The sequence below is a fragment of the Protopterus annectens genome, chromosome 8.part0, assembly GCF_019279795.1.
Source record: "Protopterus annectens isolate FY-2018-M chromosome 8.part0, PAN1.0, whole genome shotgun sequence".
NCBI classification, from domain to species: domain Eukaryota; kingdom Metazoa; phylum Chordata; order Ceratodontiformes; family Protopteridae; genus Protopterus; species Protopterus annectens.
Window position 1 is genome coordinate 303,788,225 of NC_056741.1, and position 18,473 is coordinate 303,806,697.

General features: G+C 42.7%; 1 protein-coding gene across 1 annotated transcript in view; it reads left to right on the forward strand.

Annotated features, from left to right (window-relative positions):
- Nucleotides 1–18,473, forward strand: part of LOC122808771 (death-associated protein kinase 2-like) — a 1,232,522-nt gene that overhangs the window by 823,983 nt on the left and 390,066 nt on the right. Inside the window, exon 3 of the mRNA XM_044079801.1 lies at nucleotides 12,848–13,069. Coding sequence (XP_043935736.1) covers nucleotides 12,848–13,069 — 222 coding nt within the window. The remainder of the gene's footprint in view (nucleotides 1–12,847; nucleotides 13,070–18,473) is intronic.

The following is an 18,473-nucleotide window of genomic DNA, read 5'->3' on the forward strand; positions in this document are numbered from 1 at the left end:
GAACTCCAGTCTCTTACCCAAAAAGCCTTTAACACTGTAGAACAATGGTTCTCACATCACTGCCTACTACTTAACCCCAAGAAAACTAAACTGCTTCTCTTCACACCTACCCGAAGGCACATCCCCTTACACTTCACTATCACATCCAATGACAGTACTATAATTTCTCCTGATGCTACCACAAAATTACTAGGAATAACAATAGACAACAATCTAAACTTTGACAATCATATCAACACTACTATAAAATCAGTGAACAAAAATAGGAACCCTCTACAGAATCAAACCCTTTCTTACTCCACTTGCAAGAACTACGTTAGCCAGAACTCACCTTATCTCTACTTTACTCAATGCTTCCCCTATATACACCAATCTATCAAAGAAAAACATCAACAAGCTAGTAATATCTTACAATAATATTGCTAGATTTGTTACAGGAGCCCCTTTTAGAACACATCACTGCCTGAACCTAAAACAACTAAGCTGGTTAGAACTTCCTAATCAGCTCAAACTTCAACAACTCATAATAGCCCACAAAACCCTGCACCAACCCTCCAAAACTCCAATACTCTCTTGCCACATCACACCTTACTATAATCAGAAACAGCTACGCTCTTCAAGCAAACTATTAATCAAAACCACTATATCTAAAAACTCTGCAGGTGACTGCCTGTTCTCAAACTCTGTTGGAAAATATGGAATAAATTACCTCAGATATCTCATCTCTGACTTCTCTCCCACTTTTCAAAAGGAATCTAAAACTGCATCTCAATACAAAATGGCTATGCCCTGTAGTAACAGACTAATACTATTTATTTTCTTGTCTTCTGCCTTTTTTTCCCTACTACACCCTATAACTCAACACACACTGCCTGTTCTCCAACTTTGGTGGAAAATATGCTATAATCAACCCTCAGATATCTGATCCCAGACCTCTCCCACTTCTTAGACCCATCTACACAGTACTTCTTTAAAAAGTCTATGTCCTAATAACTCTACAGGTGACTGCCTATTCTCAAACTCTGTTGGAAACATAACAAGACTTGCTCTGTTCTCCTTTTTTCTTTACTTTCCTTCTTCCCTATTTTTTTCTCTCTCTACACTCCTTTCAGCTTTTCTTTACCTCTCATTACACTTCAGCATTCCTCTTATAAAATGTATGTATTAATTTTTTGTATTGTAATGTTCTTTGTGAAGCACCTTACATAGGTTGTAGTTTATGTATCTCAGATTGTAATATGCAATCTCCTGATTAAAAAAAAAAAAAAAAAAAAAAAAAATTTCATTTACTAGTTGTTTACTGTTAGTTTTATACTTGTTATTACTTCTTTTGTAACACCTTCTGAAACCATGTAATACTCATTGGAGCTTTTCTCCCCGGGCCTGTACTGAAAATGGATATATATCCAGATAGACTAGCCCGGTCAACAAATGTAAAATAAAATAAATAAAATAATTCTGTTGTTGTGCTCTTGTGTCTTATCTCATAATAATAAACAGTCAGTTATGTTTGCAATACCTTGGTTACACATGCATCAGCACTTTGAAACACATCTGATACAAATGAAATACCAAACAGAAGTCTTATAAATTTGAATGTTCTGAATGATGTATTAATTGTACATACTTGGAAGCTTTCTTCATCTAATGTTCTGCCAGAAACCATGATTTTTCACCTATTAGTGACAAAACCTTAGCTTTTGGTATTACTGAGAACATTTCTTCAACTGTAAGCAATGAGTAAAGACTTTTGCCATGGGTTCTATCATGGATCCTGCTGAGGCCATGATTGGCCTTAATAGAGGGTCCTGTGTGTTAGAGTATATTTTTGGAATCCCCAAAATTGGTGAAATAATGGGATCCTGCACTTTTAAAAATTCAAACAAGTCACAATTAAGCTGTTCAAAGAATAAAAACTCCTCCAATGCCACCCTGATGCCCCTGTAAGCTATGTTGATCTCGTTAAGGGACACATGGCAGTATGTTTCCGTGTCACATAAATTGTTCAACATGCATCCATTGTAGTCTGTGTTGTACATGATGACAAGACCCCCCCCCCTTTATCCGCACCTAACTTCCCTGTCGTTCACTATTGAGTTCAGCTTAATTCTGACTTGTTTGAATTTTTAAAAGTGCAGGATCCCTTTATTCCATGGCAAAATTTATTGACGACAAGTTAAAGAACTTATTTTCCAGGTTTAAGCACATGCATAAAGATTCCTGGGGCTTGTTGGACAAACTTAGAGATGTTTGCTTTGACTCAGATACTGTGTTTGTTACCAGTGATGTTAAAACCTTTTTTCTTGTATACCACATGAAGGGGGGTTGGTTTGGTTTGTTGATGTGGTTAAATCTTATTTATAGCAACCTTCCTGAAACTGATCGTACTCTTGTCAGTGAGTTTATGGAGATTATTTTGAGCAACAACTATCAGATTTGATGGTGAATATTGCAAGCAAGTCACAGGTGTTGCTATGGGGGCAGCTTTGCCCCCGTATTTGCCATTGGGGTTCTGTTGAAATGGGAACTGTCTATTTTGTTTAACATTCCCTTGTTTAAGTTCTGCAAGGGATATTTTAAATATTTAGATGATTTGCTGTAGGTTTGGCAAGGGGAAACTGTACAGTTAGAATATTTTTTTATTCTGCTGGATGCTAGCATTGACCTTCTAAAATTTACACACCAAGTAGGTTTCCATGCGATTAATTTTTTAGATATAAAAATTTTGTAGTCACAGGATGCAGGACTGGAGACTCACCTGTATCGAAAACCTGCTTACTGTAACTCTTTGTTTATTCCAGTTGTCATCCCAGCCATCAAAAGAGAGGCATCATAGAAAGTCAATTTGTATGAGCCTCTAGGCTTCTGTCTAACGATGGCTGGTGTATGAGGGGAATTTGAAACAATAATGAACATGTTTCTTGAGAGAGGCTTTCCCAACCATCTTTTGGAAAGTACCCGTGAAGGGGTTAAAGCTGAAAGGGTAGGTAAGTATAGCCATATTAGTAAACAAGGGCTGTGCAATGACAATAATATTGCAAAAACAACCAACTTTAGCAACAATATGATTTTACACTACACTCTTGATGTAAAGGGTATTAAAAATATTATTACAAAAAACAGTTTTTTGTTTAATTGTGACAAAAACACTAGATCTATCAGCGAGTCTATGCCAAGTTTTACGTATAAAAGAAAAAAATAACATCAAAGATTTGCTGGAGAGGAAACCACAGGAGAATGGGGGTACTTGTCCGGTCACTGTAAAATGTGGAAGATGCAAACAGTGCAGATTTATTGAAGACAACTGCGGTGGATGGTTGCACAGTGTGACCAAAAATGGCTTTGTGGAGGTAAATTTAATTGTTTCTACAAGAGGGTGATGTATCTTGCTATATGTCAGTCCTGCCAGGCTTTCTATGTTGGCAAGATGAGTTATGGGTTAAACTGTAGAATTTACCAACACATATACAGCATCCAGAAACTTGACAATAAAAGTGCACTGGCACACCATTCTACAGTTTGTGATGGTTTTGACAAGTTTAAGATGTTCTTCATTCCACATTGCTGCAGTCCTAACCATTGGGTAGTCCGCTGTCAGTCGGCCCGAATACCAGAGTATATGGCTGGCGTCGGTCAGCGCATTAGACTGGCGTCAGTACGTCCAGGGTACTAATGCGCATGACCCGGCGTCATATCTGATCTTTTTGCCGCATGGTCCGATGCAGAAGCAGTTTTGCGAGTGCAGGTTGGCGTTCTGAAATTTTTCTGAAGTCGGAGTTTCAGACCGAATCAGAGTTGGCTAAGTACCCGTTGGGAACATTTTGGTTTTCTTGCCTCAGTATTTAACCAGATGTCAGAAAAAGTGAATAACTGTATTTCTTGTGGGAAACAGATACCTCCTTAGGGATTACCATACCTTGTGTATACCTTGTTTAGGGCCTGAGCACGACGTTGTTGGATGCAGCTCTTGTGCTAGGTTTAACAAACGCACTATTTAGAGACGGTTAGACTGTGCCAGGTTAGTGTTTGGGAAGCGTTGCAATTATAAAATGCCGTCGGATGCTCCGGCGCCCGCCCTCAAAAGCGCAAGGACAAAACAGCGAAGCCTAGGGTTGATGAACCCGGCAGTCCCAGACGTTGGTTCTTTAGAAGGCTCAGTGGGCCGGAGGTTTTGCCAGGAGTTTCTTTGGAGTCTCAGGCAGAGACTTTACTGTTACAGGATGTGCCTTCTCAGGAAGTAGGCCAGGCTGAGGGCTTCTCAGGTAACTGTTCTTCCCTCTCTTCCCAAGGTAGTTAGAGCCTCTCCTTCTGTTTCCAAAGCTTCTTGAGAGGTAGGCCAAGTTTAGCTTCAGTGGGGCTTCCCTAGCACTTCAGGTTCTGTGCCTAAGAAACATATGCTTAAAATGGCAGAAGATTTGATTACTATGATTAGAGGTTCTATGCCCCCCACTCTGATAAGAGTGCCTGAGAGTGGAACCTGAGAGTTTGATAGTTTTGAACAGTGTTCAGAGGCTGAGTCTTCTCGCGGAAGATTTGCAGGAGTATCCTCCTTCATTCTGATTCTGATGTGGATGATTCACTCCTACAGCTTCTCCTCCTGAGGACTTCTCTTTTCAGAGACTCTGCATTCCATGAGGGAGCATTTTAAATGGGAAGGCCAGGATTACTCTGATTCAGGAAAAGGCTTAGGGAATTCTTGTTTTACCCCAGCATGGAAGGCCTTTGGCTATACCTCCTGTGTTGAATGTGGTGGAAGATGTTTTTGCAGAGGCTTCCCTGAACCCTTGATTCTTTGCCTCCTCACCATCCTGTTAAACTCCAAGGATAGGGTACTATAGGGTCCCTGAAGCTCATAAGTATCTTTTTAAGAGTCCTCGGGCAGACCCGGAAACTGTTTCTCAGGGACCTAAAGCGTGTTAAGGCCTCTGTGGTTAAAAAATCCTGTTCCACATGGCAGTATGTTTCCGTGTCACATAAATTGTTCAACATGCGTCCATTGTAGTCCGTGTTGTACATGATGACAAGACCCCCCCCCTTTATCCGCACCTAACTTCCCTGTCGTTCACTATTGAATTCAGCTTAATTCTGACTTGTTTGAATTTTTAAAAGTGCAGGATCCCTTTATTCCATGGCAAAATTTATTGACAACAAGTTAAAGAACTTATTTTCCAGGTTTAAGCACATGCATAAAGATTCCTGGGGCTTGTTGGACAAACTTAGAGATGTTTGCTTTGACTCAGATACTGTGTTTGTTACCAGTGATGTTAAAACCTTTTTTCTTGTATACCACATGAAGTGGGGTTGGTTTGGTTTGTTGATGTGGTTAAATCTTATTTATAGAAACCTTCCTGAAACTGATTGTACTCTTGTCAGTGAGTTTATGGAGATTATTTTGAGCAACAACTATCAGATTTGACGGTGAATATTGCAAGCAAGTCACAGGTGTTGCTATGGGGGCAGCTTTGCCCCCGTATTTGCCATTGGGGTTCTGTTGAAATGGAAACTGTCTATTTTGTTTAACATTCCCTTGTTTAAGTTCTGCAAGGGATATTTTAAATATTTAGATGATTTGGTGTTGGTTTGGCAAGGGGACACTGTACAGTTAGAATATTTTTTTACTCTGCTGGATGCTAGCATTGACCTTCTAAAATTTACACACCAAGTAGGTTTCCATGCGATTAATTTTTTAGATATAAAAATTTTGTAGTCACAGGATGCAGGACTGGAGACTCACCTGTATCGAAAACCTGCTTACTGTAACTCTTTTTTGTTTTATTCCAGTTGTCATCCCAGCCATCAAAAGAGAGGCATCATAAAAAGTCAATTTGTATGAGCCTCTAGGCTTCTGTCTAACGATGGCTGGTGTATGAGGGGAATTTGAAACAATAATGAACATGTTTCTTGAGAGAGGCTTTCCCAACCATCTTTTGGAAAGTACCCGTGAAGGGGTTAAAGCTGAAAGGGTAGGTAAGTATAGCCATATTAGTAAACAAGGGCTGTGCAATGACAATAATATTGCAAAAACAACCAACTTTAGCAACAATATGATTTTACACTACACTCTTGATGTAAAGGGTATTAAAAATATTATTAAAAAAACAGTTTTTTGTTTAATTGTGACGAAAACACTAGATCTGTCAGTGAGTCTATGCCACGTTTTACGATAAAAAAAATAACATCAAAGATTTGCTGGAGAGGAAACCACAGAAGAATGGGGGTACTTGTCCGGTCACTGTAAAATGTGGAAGATGCAATCAGTGAAGATTTATTGAAGACAACTATGGTGGATGGTTGCACATTGTGACCAAAAAATGGCTTTGTGGAGGTAAATTTAATTGTTTCTACAAGAGGGTGATGTATCTTGCTATATGTCAGTCCTGCCAGGCTTTCTATGTTGGCAAGATGATTAATGGGTTAAACTGTAGAATTTACCAACACATATACAGCATCCAGAAACTTGACAATAAAAGTGCACTGGCACGCCATTCTACAGTTTGTGATGGTTTTGACAAGTTTAAGATGTTCTTCATTCCACATTGCTGCAGTCCTAACCATTGGGTAGTCCGCTGTCCAGTCGGCCCGAATACCAGAGTATATGGCTGACGTCGGTCAGGGCGCATTAGACTGACGTCAGTACGTCAGGGTACTAATGCGCATGACCGACGTCATATCCCCAGTCTTTTTTGCCGCATGGTCCGATGCAGAAGCAGTTTTGCGAGTGCAGGTTGGCGTTCTGAAATTTTCTGAAGTCGGAGTTTCAGACCGAATCAGAGTTGGCTAAGTACCCGTTGGGAACATTTTGGTTTTCTTGCCTCAGTATTTAACCAGATGTCAGAAAAAGTGAATAACTGTATTTCTTGTGGGAAACAGATACCTCATAGGGATTACCATACCTTGTGTATACCTTGTTTAGGGCCTGAGCACGACGTTGTTGGATGCCGCTCTTGTGCTAGGTTTAACAAACGCACTATTTAGAGACGGTTAGACTGTGCCAGGTTAGTGTTTGGGAAGCGTTGCAATTATAAAATGCCGTCGGATGCTCCGACGCCCGCTTCTCCAAAAAGCGCAAGGACAAAACAGCGAAGCCTAGGGTTGATGAACCGGCAGTCCCAGACGTTGGTTCTTTAGAAGGCTCAGTGGAGCCGGAGGTTTTGCCAGGAGTTTCTTTGGAGTCTCAGGCAGAGACTTTACTGTTACAGGATGTGCCTTCTCAGGAAGTAGGCCAGGCTGAGGGGGCTTCTCAGGTAACTGTTCTTCCCTCTCTTCCCAAGGTAGTTAGAGCCTCTCCTTCTGTTTCCAAAGCTTCTTTGAGAGGTAGGCCAAGTTTAGCTTCAGTGCGGGCTTCTCCTAGCACTTCAGGTTCTGTGCCTAAGAAACATATGCTTAAAATGGCAGAAGATTTGATTACTATGATTAGAGGTTCTATGCCCCCTCCTGATAAGAGGCCTAGAGTGGAACCTGAGTTTGATAGTTTTGAACAGTGTTCAGAGGCTTCTGAGTCTTCTGCGGAAGATTTGCAGGAGTATCCTCCTTATTCTGATTCTGATGTGGATGATTCCACTCCTACAGCTTCTCCTCCTGAGGACTTCTCTTTTTCAGAGACTCTGCATTCCATGAGGGAGCATTTTAAATGGGAAGGCCAGGATTACTCTGATTCCAGGAAAAGGCTTAGGGAATTCTTGTTTTTACCCCAGCATAGGCCTTTGGCTATACCTCCTGTGTTGAATGTGGTGGAAGATGTTTTTGCAGAGGCTTCCCTGAACCCTGATTCTTTGCCTCCTGCTCCTGTTAAACCTGATAGGTACTATAGGGTCCCTGAAGCTCATAAGTATCTTTTTAAGAGTCCTCGGGCAGACCCGGAAACTGTTTCTCAGGGACCTAAAGGTGTTAAGGCCTCTGTGGTTAAAAATCCTGTTCCCACTGATAAAGAGGCAAGGGCTTTGGATAGATGGGGAAAGAAAGTGTATACTTCTTCCACTTTAGCCATGAGGGCGTTGAATTGTCAGTTTCACATGCTAAAATATCAAAATTATCTCCTTTCACAACTGAAATCTAAGGTGGATGCTTTGGCAGAAGGTATTGAGTGTAAAGAGTTGCTGGATTTAGTTCATGTGTCTGAACAAGTGGGTAAGCATTCTTTGCAATGTGGTTTTGATGCTGTACAGGCCTCCTCGAGGGTGGCTGCCACTAGTTCTGTTCTTCGCAGGCATGCCTGGTTGAGGGATCAGAATTTAGCTGAGCATGTTAAGACAAGGATTTTGGATGCTCCTTTACAGTCTGATGTGTTGTTTGGTTCGCCTGTGGAAGCAGTTCTGAAGAAAATGGAGGACAAAGCTAAGTCTATGCAAACTGTTAAAGATTTTTTGCAGGTGCAGCCACCGAAGTTTAGTAGAAATTGGCCTACTAAGGGATGGACATATCCTGCTTATGATTCCCAGTCTAGGGGTAGGTCTAGACGTGGTAGGGGCAGAGCTCAAGGTTCTTTTAGGCCTAGAACAGGGAGTTCACCTGCTCAGACTTCTGGTGAGGGCAGGGGTCAGTCCTTTCGTAAACAGACCCAATGACCTGCCTTTTCAGCTGCCAGTAGATTCTCGTCTGGCAGCTCCTTTGGGAGGAAGACTGTCTCTTTTCAAAGAAAATTGGGATTTAATTACTCAAGACAGATGGGTGTTGGATATCATTCACCACGGTTACAGGTTTTATTTCCATACATTGCCCCTTTCAAAGGCATGCCAGACGTTCCTCCTCCACAAAGGAAAGAGGCTCACAAGCAAATTTCTCTGTTACTCCAAATAGGGGCCATTCAGCCAGTCCCTGTATCAGAAAGGGGCCTAGGATTTTATTCTCGCCTGTTCCTAGTACCAAAGAAGGGGAACACATGGAGACCAATTTTGGATTTATCTATCCTCAACACTTATCTGGACATTCCCAAATTCAAGATGTTGACGTTACAACAGCTTTTACCTCTGCTGGGCAAAGATCACTGGATGGTAACTTTAGATCTCAAGGAAGCTTACCTTCATGTGCCTATAAGATTAAGTTGCAGGAAGTATCTGCGTTTTCGAGCTGGAAATTCTCATTATCAGTTCTCTGCATTGCCCTTTGGCTTATCTACTGTGCCCAGAGTATTCACAAAGGTTCTGGCTCCAGTGATAGCTTACTTCAGGCTAAAAGGAATTCAGATCTATCCTTACTTGGACGACTGCCTGATTCTGGCTCAAGAAAAGGAAGACCTTCTACAACATCTGGAATATGTTATAGCAGTGCTAAGATGCCTAGGGTATTCTGTGAACGAAATAAAGTCCAGTCTAGTACCCTCTCAAGACATGTGCTTTCTGGGTGTGAGACTGAATACAGCAGCCCAGATGGCCTTTTTAACCCCGGACAAACAAAAGAGTCTATCCCTTTACTTTCATCAGCTATCTCATCAGTCCGTGCTGACTGCAAGGACAGTCCTTCAAGCATTAGGGTTCATGGCATCTTGTATTCTGGTGCTTCCCAATGCCAAACTGCATATGAGGAAGCTGCAATGGTATCTCAAAAATGTATGGACACAGCACTGCCAGGATTTGGACACTGTCATTCAAATAATACCTTGCCTTCAAAAGGAATTTTTGTGGTGGGCTCAGGAATGTCACCTAAACAAGGGACTCTCTGTGACCCGGCCAGAGGCGAGTCAGATTTTAACGACAGATGCCTCGGACATTGCTTGGGGAGCTCATCTAAATGGAAAGTGGATACAAGACAAGTGGCCTGCCAGACTACAGCATCTACATATCAACATGAAGGAGATGTTAGCAGTCCAGTTTGCATTAATGGCTTTCAAGGAGTTACTTCTTCCAGGGCAGGTGTTGATTCTAACAGACAACACAACTGTCATGTGGTACATCAACAAACAAGGGGGAACACATTCCTACCCATTGTGCAGGCAAGCAATTATTTTATGGGAGACTGCGCTCAGCTTGCAACTAACTCTTCAGGCAAGGTTTCTGCCGGGAGCACAGAACTCCTTAGCAGATGTGTTAAGCAGACAAATCATGGATCCCCACGAGTGGAAACTGGATTTTCATGTATTTCAAAGGTTGACAGTGTCCTGGGGAACTCCAGACATAGATCTGTTCGCTTCTCCACTAAACCACCAGCTGCCAAAGTTTTGCACAAAGAGGTTACATCACACAGCTTGGAAAGTGGATGCTCTTTCTTTCAGTTGGAAAAATCTTCATGTGTATGCCTTTCCACCTCTGCCTCTTCTTCCAAAGGTGCTTCTAAAGGTCAGACAAGACAAGCCAAGGATGATTTTAATAGCTCCAGATTGGCCTCGGCAGCACTGGTACCCATTACTGAGGAGTCTGGTAAGGAAGCCTCCATGGCCTTTACCCTTGATTCCGCACCTGTTGTCTCAGAGAGAAGGCCACCTGCTCAATGTCAAGCTTCACTCTCTTCATCTAACAGCCTGGCATATTCTGTGTTGAAACACAGCAGGTCTCAACTTCCTCAACAAGTTTTAAATGTGATTATGGAAGCTAGAAGACCTAGTACAAGGAAAGTGTACGCAGAAAATGGAAGAGATTTTATTTTGGAGTGCAGCAAGGAATTTGGATATTTCTGAGCCTAATTTGAGTGTGGCTCTTCAATATCTTACTGAGTTATTGGACAAAGGTTTGTCCTTCTCTTCCATTAAGATTCATGCTGCAGCAATTTCAGCTCACTATGATTGTGACCCACCATTGTTTTCATCCTTTGTTCAAGCAGTTTCTCAGAGGGCAAAGAATATAAGACCCCACGCAGAGCTCCTACTCCTGCTTGGGATCTCAATTTTGTGTTGGAAAAACTTACTCTACAACCTTTTGAGCTCGCGGGTACTGCTGATTTGAAATATTTGTCATGGAAGACTGCTTTTTGTTGGCTATTACTTCTGCAAGAAGGGTTTCTGAGTTGCAGGCCCTTATGGCAGTAGAGCCCTTTCTGATTTTCCATAAGGATAGGGTATCATTACGTACTAATCCTTCCTTTATGCCTAAGGTGGTTTCTAGTGTGGCTTTAAACCAAACTATTCATTTGCCTACTTTCTATGCAGATCCCCAAAATAAAGGGAAAAGATTTTGCACACTTTAGATGTACATAGGCAGTTGCGTTATTATTTAAGCAGGACTAAGGATTTCAGGCAGTCTCAGCAGTTGTTTGTTTCTTTTGCTTTGAGTTCTCAGGGCAAGCCTGTGTCTAAGCAAACTATTTCTAAGTGGATTGGGTTTTGCATTTCATTTTGTTATTCCCATCATGGCAAGGAGATTCCAGCTGGGATTAGGCCTCATTCCACTAGGGCTACTGCCACTTCAACAGCATTTCTAAGGGGGGTGGCAACTAAGGATATTTTGGAGGCTACTTGGAGTTCAGTGCATACTTTCTCTAAGCATTACCATCTTCCTCTTTACTCTAAATCTAGGGCTGGTTTTGCCACAGCTATTTTGCAAGGCATGTTAACAGCTCCTGCTTCCTTATGATTTGCCAGCCTCCCTTACCTCTGCTTTGGGATTCTACCCAATGGTTAGGACTGCAGCAATGTGGAATGAAGAACATAGTACAGTTTTGTACCTACCATAAATGTAGATGTTCGAGGATCCACATTGCTGCAGTCCAATTTACCCTCCCGCCTTCCCCTCTGTGTTTAGGGGTGGTGGTGTGAGTTGCTATATATTATTGTACATGTATATATATATATATATTGTATATAAGTTTGGTGCACGGCTTTTTGGTGTTTTGGTTTGGGCCTTGTCTTTTTAGGGTCTTCTGACATCTGGGGCAAGAAAAGACTGAGGATATGACGTCGGTCATGCGCATTAGTACCCTGACGTACTGACGTCAGTCTAATGCGCCCTGACCGACGTCAGCCATATACTCTGGTATTCGGGCCGACTGGACAGCGGACTACCCAATGGTTAGGACTGCAGCAATGTGGATCCTCGAACATCTACATTTATGGTAGGTACAAAACCGTACTTTTCTAGTGTTAGAGCAGGTTCACAATGGCCCTTTTTGTGGTGATTGGAAAAAGTTATTGATGCATAGGGAAATGGTGTGGCAACTAAGATTAAATGCCACCAATTCCCCAGGCTTAAACGAAAGTGTTTCCATCATCAGTGAACTTAAAAGAAGACACAATATGGTTTGAAATTTTTTTTTAACAAACTTGTATATGGTTATATTTTTTACTGGCATTTAGTGCTTTAAATGTTTTTTTCTTACATTGCTGTTCTTAACCGACATTTAGTGTGCATGTTGCTTTTATTAGAGGTTGGTCTATTGCACATTGATTGGTTCATCACTGGGGGTGGGGTTCATTTACTTAAAAATTATTTAAACTAGTTTTTACTTTGTTGTATGGTTCTGAAGATGTCAATGTACTGACAAAAGCACTAAACCATGTTTATTTGTCTTGTATTAAAAGTGTTTTGGAGTTTTTTAAGTTTATTTCATTTTTTCTTTTGCCTGCTATTGGATTGCCAAGTGCCAGGGTGTTTGTGCTGTTTATTTTAAAAAAATGTTTTAATGACGAGGTGTTTGATGTGCTAGATGTTGCATATCTGGTATATGTATGCCAAATGTGCATATTATCCTGCTAAGGATCCACTTTGGAAAAAGCATTCTTTTTGCCACAGAGACAATCTTTTTTGTCTAAGTCTGCTTAAAACATGTTTGTTAAAACTTGGAAAAACATTTCTTTCTTTGCAAGCTTGTTGTATGCAAAACTTGTAATGCATTAAAGCAAAAACATTTAAATATTAAGTTGGTCATCTGTCTAAGATGTTTGGTCACTTATTAAGACTTTCTATTTCTCTTCCATTTGCAGTGGTCATTTTGGTATAGTGAGAAAGTGTTTGGAGAAAGCCACTGAGACATTTTATGCTGCAAAATTTATTAAAGTTCGGAAATGCAAGACAAGTCGACTGGGGTTAGATCGGGAGCAGGTTGAACGAGAAGTCAGCATCCTTCAGCAGTTAGACCACCCTAATATCATGAGGCTCCGTGACATCTTTGAGTGCAAAACAGAAACAGTGCTAATCCTAGAATTGTAAGTATGGTATTTAATTACTAGGACACAGACTTAAAAGATAATTGTAAGTAGCTATTCTGATGCTAGAATTGTAAGTATGGCCTTAGATGTTGTTCATGTTTCACTGTTGCAGTCTTCACCTGTGTGGTTTTCCATGCTGTGGTAGCCCTCAGCCAGCCTGAATACCAGAGTCAATGTTTTTCTGCCTCGGCCGCTGTCACTTGTTGACCAACATCAGGTCATCAGTGCTGGTCAGTCACTGCCAGAGTTTGAATTACAGCTAAAAACATCTAAAGCTAAGTAACCCATTGGGGATCCTTTTTTCTTGCACTAACTGATTTCAAAAAAGTTAACAATTGTGTCACCTGTGGAAAGCAGATCCCACACCAAGACTTCCATTCATACTGCGTCTTGTTTAGGCCCAGACCACGATGTCCCCCGTTGCCAGTTCTGTCTTCGCATTCCAAAATGGCGTCCATCAGCCAACAATCCATAGACATTCCAAAAAAAGTAGAGATTAAGCTAGAGATAGACCACACAAGGCTAAGCCTTCTGATGATTCTACCGCTAAGCAAGTCATCAGTTCTCCGGAATTCAGTGAGGCGCTTTCACAGCCCCTGATCGCCATTATGATATCTACGCAGGTCTCTACTGAGACCGTTTCGGAGTCCGGTATGCTGCAGAAATCTCCTTCATCTTTGAGCCTTTGGTTGTCTCTGCCTTGCCACAATGCAGGCACAGGCTTCAGAGGAGGCCTTTTGCACTACCAAATCTAGACAAAAACTGACGTCTTCTCATCCGACTACTGTTTCTCTCAGACCGATGGATACTCTTAGGCCTAGAAGCCAGGCCACTCTTAGAAAATCTACCTCTAGCCGCCATCTTACCCCTGCTCCACCACCCCAAGCCCAAATGCTTAAAATGGTGGAGGACCTTATCTCCCTTATCAGGGGCAGTCAGGCCACAACTTCTAAAAGGAAAAGACACCCTTTTCCTGAAATACTGACAGAACAAGATTATAAGGAATCTATTTATTCAGATTTTAAAGCGGAACAACAACCTCTGACTGCTTATGAGGATTCAGATGCAGAGGAATCCATTCTTTGTGCCTCCCCAGCAGAAGACCTTTCCTTTGGGGAAACCCTTCACACCTTCGGGGAACATTTCCACTGGGAATTCCAGGACTTCCCTCAGTCTAAGAAAAGACTAAGAGAGTTTCTAGACCTGCCCCAGCACAGACCCTTGGCCATCCTCCCTATCTTAGAGGTGGTAGATGATGTTTTCCATTAATCCAGCTTCACCCCTGATGACCTCCCACCTACTCCCAGTAAATCTGACAGGTACTATAGAGAACCAGATTCTCACAAATACCTGTACAGAAATCCTGCTGCAGACCCGGAGGTCATTACACAGGGATGTAAAGGAGCTAAGGCTTTTTCTGTTAAGAATCCTATTCCTTCTGACAAGAATTCCAGAGCTCTGGACAAATGGAGGTAAAAAGTATACACCTCTGCAACCTTAGCTATCCGAGCTCTCAACTGTCAGTTCCATATGTTAAAATATCAACAACACACTTTGGAACTATTAAAGCAAAAGATTTCAAACTTTCCTGACTGTGCCAATTTGAAAGAGTTAGCAAATTTACTGCAATCTACTTGGTAAGTGGCCAAACACTCATTGCACTGTAGATATGATGCCCTAGAAGCCTTAAGCAGGGCAGCAGTGTTAGGATCTGTCATTAGGAGACATGCACGGTTGAAGGAACAACCTGTCCCTGATCACATCAAGTCTAAATTAATTGATGCACCCTTGGATAAGGACTGCTTGTTTGGAGTAAAAGCAGAAGAGGTGCTTAAAAAGATGGAAGACAAAGCAAAATCTATGTAAACAGTAAACAATTTCTTTCAGGTACAACCTTCTAGGTTCAGCAGGAATTTTCCCTCTAAGCACTGGTTCTTTTCTGCACGTAGCAGACAGGGTCAAAGTAAGCCCTGCAGGGATAGACCACCCAGTCCCCCATCCCAGGGAGAGCAGAGAACTAAACAGTGGACCACTTCCGCCCCAAAGGCAGGGAGTTTGAAGCCATCCCTCTATGGCAAAAACTCTCAATGACTCCCTCTACCCCCGCTGCCCTCCTTTCATTCACCAAAGACTAGGAGGAAGGCTCTTCCTCTGCAAAGAAAATTTGCTTTCTGTTACAAAAGACCAATGGGTCCTAAGGATTATTTTTCAATGATACAAATTCTCTTTCAACGAACTCCCACTTCCAAGAGGGTACCCAGACTTACCTCCAAATAAGTAGGCAGAGGCAATGAAACAAGTCCAAACTCTCATATCCCAAGGGGCAGTAGAACCTGTCTCCTCAGATCAAACAGGCAAAGGCTTTTATTCCAGACTATTCATTGTTCCCAGAAAAGAGGGCACTTGGCACCCTATCCTGGATCTATCCATTCTGAACACCTCCCTGGTGATACCCAAATTCAAAATGCTAGCTTTGCAGCAGCTGCTGCTGACTATGCTGACAAAAAATGCCTGGTTAGTGACCCTAGATCTAAAAGATGCCTACCTCCACATCCCCATAAGGAAATCCTGCAGGAATTTCTTGCGCATCAGAGCAGGCTCACAACACTTTTAGTTCTCTGCGCTACCCTTTGGGTTATCTACTGCTCTCAGGGTATTCACCAAATGCTTAGCCCCAGCCATAGCATTTTGCAGACAGAGAAATATACAGATTTACCCTTATCTCAATGACTGCCTCATTCAGTCAGGGTGCAAAGAAAAGCTGCTCCAGGACATCCTCTTTGTCAAAACCCTCCTAACCTCTTTAGGGTTCATCATCAACAAGAAGAAATCAAAGTACACACCCTCCAGAAAGATCGTTTTCTTGGGAGCACTGCTGGGCACAGCATCCCAAATGGCCTTCCTCTCCCCAGAAAAGCAGAGCTTCCTGCCTCTCTAATTTACCCAGCTGGCTTCCAGAAGTCACCTCACTGCAAGGAAGTTCCTGCAAGCCTTGGAGTACATGGCATCTTACATCCTCCTAATTCCTCTGGCCAGGCTTCACATGAGAAAACTTCAGTGGTATCTAAAGAACCTTTGGTGTCAGCACCCTCAGCCTCTAGAGACCTCTGTCCTTCTGATGCCCTGTATAAGGGCCAAGTTTCTCTGGTGGGCAGGGGCCTGTGCCAAAAACAAGGGTCTTCCCTTCATCTTCCGCCTAACCAGGCAGACCATCACCACCAATGCCTCAGACATTACTTGGGCCACTCACCTAGCAGGCAGGTGCACCCAAGTCTTTGGGATGTCCAGCACCTTCCCTTACACATCATCCAGAAGGAAATGATGGCAGTACAAAAAGCTCTGACATCCTTCAAATCCCATCTCAGGCCAGAGGTTCTCCTTACCAAAACAGACAACACCAAAGTAATGTGGTACATCAACAAACAGGGGGGACCCAATCTTACCCTCTGTGCAAGCTAGCCATGAACCTCCTGGCTGACAGCCTTCTCCTTGAGATTACACCTAATAGCCCAATACCTACCATGGATCAACAACACCCTGGCAGACCACTTAAGCAGAAACTTACTGGACCCCCATGAATGGCAGGTCCACAAAAAAATCTTTTTACAAGTCACTCAGGAGTGAGGAACTCCGGAGGTGGATCTCTTTGCTTCGCACCTTAACCACCAGCTGAAAAAATTCTGTACCAGGGAGTATCACCACCTAGTGTGAAAGGTGGATGCCTTGAGATTCCCCTGGAATTCCCTCTTTGTGTACACTTTCCCTCCTCTGCCTCTTATTCCCAAGGTACTGATCAAGATAAGGGAGGAGAGACCAAAGGCCATCCTCATTGCTCCAGATTGGCCCAGACAGCATTGGTACCTCTTACTGCACAGCCTGACATTACAGCCTCTCAGGAAGCTTCCCCTGATCTCAGATATCTTGACTCAAGTGATGGTGGTGGGGGGGGATGCGGCACCCAGACTTGCAGACTCTCAAACTGTCAGCATGGCTCAAACTCTAAAGGCAAACAGGGGGCCCCTGTTAAGCAAACAGGCCCTAGACATTATCACAGAGGCCAGAAGGCCCAGCACCAGAAAATCATATGCAGGGAAATGGAAAAGATTCTGCTCCTAGTGCCAGTCCAGAGGGGGCAATTCCTCACAACCTTCTATCCCTCATATCCTGGACTACCTAGCGGAATTACTCAATAGTCGCCTGTCCTTTTCTTCTATTAAAATCCACGCCTCAGCCATTTCAGCTCATTTCAGTACAGATCAGCCCCTTTTCTCACATCCTTTGATTAAACAATTCCTCAGAAGGGCTTTTAATATCAGATCTCCCAGAAGGCCACCCACGCCAGCCTAGGAACTGAATTATGTTTTGGAAAAACTAACCTTACCATCCTTCGAACCTGCTGCTTCAGCAGAACTGAGATACCTCTCCTGGAAGACTGCTTTCCTACTAGCTATCACCTCAGCCAGAAGGATTTCAGAACCTCAGGCACTGATGGCCATTGAGCCCTTCATCATTTTCCATACAGACAGGGTCTCCCTGAGGACTAATCCCTCCTTTATGCCCAAGGTGGTATCTAATGTGACTCTTAACCAGGCCATACATCTACCCACCTTCTTTCCTAATCCTCAAAACAGGGGGGAAAGAATTCTGCACTCACTAGACGTGCACAGACAGCTCAGATACTACCTGGACCATACTAAACCCTTCAGGAAAACAGACTAACTTCTTGTCAGCTTTGCCCAGGGACAGAGGGGAGGCTCATTTTCAAGCAAACCATTTCCAAATGGATATCACTGTATCCATTTCTGCTACAGATTACATGGGAAAGCACCCCCTAAGTCTATTCATACCCATTCCACTAGGCAACCTCCCCTTCCACACCATTCCTCAGAGGAGCTCCCACCAGGGATATCTTGGAAGCTGCCACCTGGACTTCTGTCCATACTTTCACAAAGCATTACCACTTACCTCTTTACTCTACGGCTAGGGCAGGGTTTGCCTCTGCAGTTCTGCAGGGCATGCTGACCCATTCCTAGGTCTCTTACTAATTCTACCATCCCTCTCCTCAGCTTTGGGAATCCTCTCACAGGTGATGACTGCAACAGTAAAACATGAAGAACATAGTACAGTTGTGTACACTTACCATAAATGTAGATGTTCGAGTGTATTCACTGTTGCAGTCCTGGTTTTCCTCCTCCCTTCCCCCTTATATCCTCTTTCTTTAGGGAGACATAAGCTTCTTACAGTGGCTTTTAGCCACCAGGACCACTTTACCATATTTCCTTGGGCCTCCAACTGGTTAGGGTAAGAAAAACTGATGTAATGGCGTTGGCTGCCTTGCTTTATAGCACTAATGACCTGACGTCAGTCAACAAATGACAGCAGCTGATGCAGAAAAACATTG